The sequence below is a fragment of the Gobio gobio genome, assembly GCF_949357685.1.
Source record: "Gobio gobio genome assembly, chromosome: 3".
Taxonomy (NCBI): Eukaryota; Metazoa; Chordata; class Actinopteri; order Cypriniformes; family Gobionidae; genus Gobio; species Gobio gobio.
Genome location: NC_137099.1, coordinates 1,775,856 through 1,780,588, shown reverse-complemented (window position 1 = coordinate 1,780,588; position 4,733 = coordinate 1,775,856). Strand labels below are relative to the sequence as shown.

The 4,733-nt window shown below is 33.3% G+C and overlaps 1 protein-coding gene across 1 annotated transcript in view; it reads right to left on the bottom strand.

Annotated features, from left to right (window-relative positions):
• mrpl39 (mitochondrial ribosomal protein L39) overlaps positions 1 to 4,035 on the bottom strand; it is a 20,952-nt gene extending 16,917 nt beyond the window's left edge. The window contains exons 1-2 of the mRNA XM_079812322.1: positions 3,867 to 4,035; positions 1,882 to 2,088 (exon numbers count right to left, since the gene is read on the bottom strand). Of these exons, the coding sequence (XP_079668448.1) occupies positions 1,882 to 2,088; positions 3,867 to 3,903 (244 nt within the window). The 5' untranslated portion in view covers positions 3,904 to 4,035. The remainder of the gene's footprint in view (positions 1 to 1,881; positions 2,089 to 3,866) is intronic.
• Between the last annotated feature and the right edge of the window lie 698 nt (positions 4,036 to 4,733).

Sequence of the window (4,733 nt, the reverse complement as noted above, 5' to 3'; positions counted from 1 at the left end):
GATTATGGTTTGATATCTGTAAAGACGATTATCGTTTGATATCTGTAAACATGAGTATCGTTTGATATCTGTAAACGTGAGTATTTGTTCGATATCTGTAAACATGAGTATCGTTCGATATCTGTAAACATGAGTATCGTTCGATATCTGTAAACATGAGTATCGTTCGATATCTGTAAACATGAGTATCGTTCGATATCTGTAAAGACGATTATCGTTTGATATCTGTAAACATGAGTCTCGTTCAATATCTGTAAACATGAGTATCGTTCGATATCTGTAAACATGAGTATCGTTCGATATCTGTAAAGACGATTATCGTTTGATATCTGTAAAGACGATTATCGTTTGATATCTGTAAAGACGATTATGGTTTGATATCTGTAAAGCCGATTATGGGCCGATATCTGTAAAGCCGATTATCGTTCGATATCTGTAAACATGAGTATCGTTTGATATCTGTAAAGACGATTATGGTTTGATATCTGTAAAGACGATTATGGTTTGATATCTGTAAAGACGATTATCGTTTGATATCTGTAAACATGAGTATCGTTCGATATCTGTAAACATGAGTATCGTTCGATATCTGTAAACATGAGTATCGTTCGATATCTGTAAACATGAGTATCGTTCGATATCTGTAAACATGAGTATCGTTCAATATCTGTAAACATGAGTATCGTTCGATATCTGTAAACATGAGTATCGTTCGATATCTGTAAACATGAGTATCGTTCGATATCTGTAAACATGAGTATCGTTCGATATCTGTAAACATGAGTATCGTTCGATATCTGTAAACATGAGTATCATTCGATATCTGTAAACATGAGTATCGTTTGATATCTGTAAACATGAGTATCGTTCGATATCTGTAAACATGAGTATCGTTTGATATCTGTAAACATGAGTATCGTTTGATATCTGTAAATATGAGTATCGTTTGATATCTGTAAACATGAGTATCGTTTGATATCTGTAAACATGAGTATCGTTTGATATCTGTAAACATGAGTATCGTTCGATATCTGTAAACATGAGTATCATTCGATATCTGTAAACATGAGTATCGTTTGATATCTGTAAACATGAGTATCGTTCGATATCTGTAAACATGAGTATCGTTCGATATCTGTAAACATGAGTATCGTTCGATATCTGTAAACATGAGTATCGTTTGATATCTGTAAACATGAGTATCGTTCGATATCTGTAAACATGAGTATCGTTCGATATCTGTAAACATGAGTATCGTTTGATATCTGTAAACATGAGTATCGTTTGATATCTGTAAACATGAGTATCGTTTGATATCTGTAAACATGAGTATCGTTCGATATCTGTAAACATGAGTATTGTTCGATATCTGTAAACATGAGCATCGTTCGATATCTGTAAACATGAGCATCGTTCGATATCTGTAAACATGAGTATCGTTCGATATCTGTAAACATGAGTATCGTTCGATATCTGTAAACATGAGTATCGTTCGTTCGATATCTGTAAACATGAGTATCGTTCGATATCTGTAAACATGAGTATCGTTCGATATCTGTAAACATGAGTATCGTTCGATATCTGTAAACATGAGTATCGTTCGATATCTGTAAACATGAGTATCGTTCGATATCTGTAAACATGAGTATCGTTCGATATCTGCAAAGCCGATTATCGGCCGATATCTGTAAAATTATATGTAACATTATCTGTAAAATGATCACCAATTATCAGTCAATGCCGCAAAATATGCAGTCCTGATGTTATAATTGTCAAAAACAGAAATAAAACAAATAAATATCGGTTCTGTATATCGGTTATCGGGTAATTAAACATGCAAATAATCTGCGGATCTCCAGCAGCGTGTTCTCCGACACTCACGGCGTGTGCAGTTGTGCGGCGTCGACGAGCCCCGGTTCATGACCAGCAGTGTCCCCTGTAATCCGGGCCCCCGCAGGGTCACCTCGATCTTCTCTGTGCGTGGATACAGGGCCCTTTGACGCGCCTGCTCCTCAGAGAACAGAAAACACCGACGATTGCGCAGTTCTGCAGACGACAGGCGCGTGGCCGCTGCACTCGAAGCCAGACCTGCAACACATGAGAAACATATATATATATATATATTAGTGCTGGGCATCGATAAAAATAAAAAAAACGAATTAATCGAATTTTTTTCTGTAATTAATCGCGATAAATCGCAAGTTTTTAATATTTTAAGTTTTTAATATTTTGATATTGTAATAATTTCAGTTACTCTCCAAATTAATGTATAAACAATTTAGAGACAGCATATTTTAAATATGTGTTGTATTGTTATCTTTTTATGAATGAAGGCCAGTATCACTGATATTAAAGTCTCTATGAAACATTAATGACGTTACATTAATACAGTATAACTGAAAGCTCCCAATTTCAACATTTATTAGGCTTTAAAAAACAACTTTTAATTTAAGTGAACTTAAAACAATCTTTACATAAACCCAAAATAATAAATGTTATATTTACCCATGGCCTTCCCTGTTATATATATACAGAAATGTTATATATACAGAATGGCTGCCAAAAGATTAATCGCGATTAATCGCATCCAAAATAAAAGTTTGTGTTTACATGGATTGTGTTTGCAGGATTTGAAAAGTCTAAATGGTCGTAAAAAACAAATAGTCACACTCAGGACCTTCGGGTCAAAAATGACCCCCATAGGAAATGAATGGGAAATTAGCAAAAATATGAAAATACAGAGTTTTTTTGTGCATACAATCTACAAATCAGCCAGAATGCAGAAAAAAAGACTCAACAGTGAAGATCTCTAAAACATCAGTGCAAAACAGACAAAAAAACTCACACACACAAAAACACAATTAGCTTTTGGAATGGCACGCGTTAATTTGTGTTTTTTTATGTATAAGTGTGTGTTTTTTTTGTCTGTTTTGCACTATTGATGTTTTAGAGATCTTCACTGTTGAGTCCTGGCTGATTTGTAGATTGTATGCACACACACACAAAAAAAAAAAAATTCCCATTAATTTCCTATAGGGGGGACATTTTTGATGCGAAGGTCAGAGTGTGACAATTTTTTTTTACGACCACTTAGACTTTTCAAATCCTGTCCAATTTGTTTGTGTGTTCATATACCAAGTACCAATAAAGTCACCAAGTTTCGGACCATTCCGATGAAGCTACAATTTGTTTGTTTTTTTATAAAACGCAAGATCCACTATAGTTGTAAAAATGTGCTATTGCGTGATAAAAATGCTCAATGTGTCCACCGGATAGCACCGATCTCATTTAAAAATTGCTTTCATGAGGCCTGGCTTGACTCTAAAATGAAATACAGCTTTAATAAAAAAAAAATATATATATATATATACACATTTTTTATTATATTCAATGGAAAAAAATGGGTCATAATTATTGCATAAATATTAATTACAAATCATTAAATGATCTCAAAACACCAAAAAAGAAAAGAAAAAATATTATTGAACAAAAATATACATTTATTGATTTTACTCAAATCTTGTTTATCTTAATCCCGCCCTCCGGGTCATTTTTGACCCATAAATGCAGAACCCCAGAGGGTTAATCACATCCTAAATAAGTTTGTTTACATAATGTGGACTGTGTATAATTATTATGTATATATAAATGTACTCATTTCATGTGATACATACAGAATATTGCAACATATCATAATACCATATAGCCTATTGTAATATATGTTGGCATTATGACGGTAGTTTATCGTTAGTGCAGGTCATGTACAGTAAAATCCGTTAAATGAAGTGGATTATGTGTAGTTTTATGGACAGATCCTCATCCTCCGTGTGTGAAGGTCAGTAGTGTTGGGCATCTGATGGACTTACGGCGCTGAAGCATCTGACACACTCTCCGAGCAGCCATTAGCACTCACACACACACACTTCCTCCGCGATATGAACGGATAAATATAAACGAGAGAGAAAACAATTCGATAAACCTGCTAACTGACTCAAATCAGCGACATGCTTGCGCGGTTTCCGGCTTGAGCGGTGCAGCGATAATAACAGTCCGTGCGCGCTGAAGGTTCCGCTTTGTGCGAATGGGAATGTTCTTTACAAACAATATCTGTAAATTAACAACTTGACTGTAATTTTAATGATTATGTCATTAATGACAAATAACAGTAATTCTCTTTTTTTTTAATTCAGGGACATTACTGTATTATTTATACAGTATCAGTTTTCTTAAATTCCATACAAATTCATGTAAACATTAGAGAAATAATCTGTAAGTAAATATGTAGCTCATTATATTAAAGGTTCATGTCCATACTAACAATTTAACATTATTCTTAGTCATCTTATTAGTTTTATATTTACACTGTAAAAAATGTATTCATAAAAAAACGGTCAAATGACAACCGGAAAATTAAAGTGAAATATCTTCATTCAAATAAAGTGCAAAACAATCATTTTACATACATTTACATTCAAAGTTTTAGAGAATGTAAAGTTACTTTTTAGACATTTTCGATTATTAAAAAAAGTTTTTGAAAGAAGTCTCGAATGCTCACAGAGGCTGCATTTATTTGATCAAAAATACAGAACAAACTGTAATATTGTTAAATATTATTACAATTTAAAATAATGGTTGTCTATTTTATTATACTTTAAAAGCTGAATGTATCATCATTACTCCAGAGTGTGTGTGTGAAGTTTGAGCCCAAAATACCCCACAGATCATGTTTATAG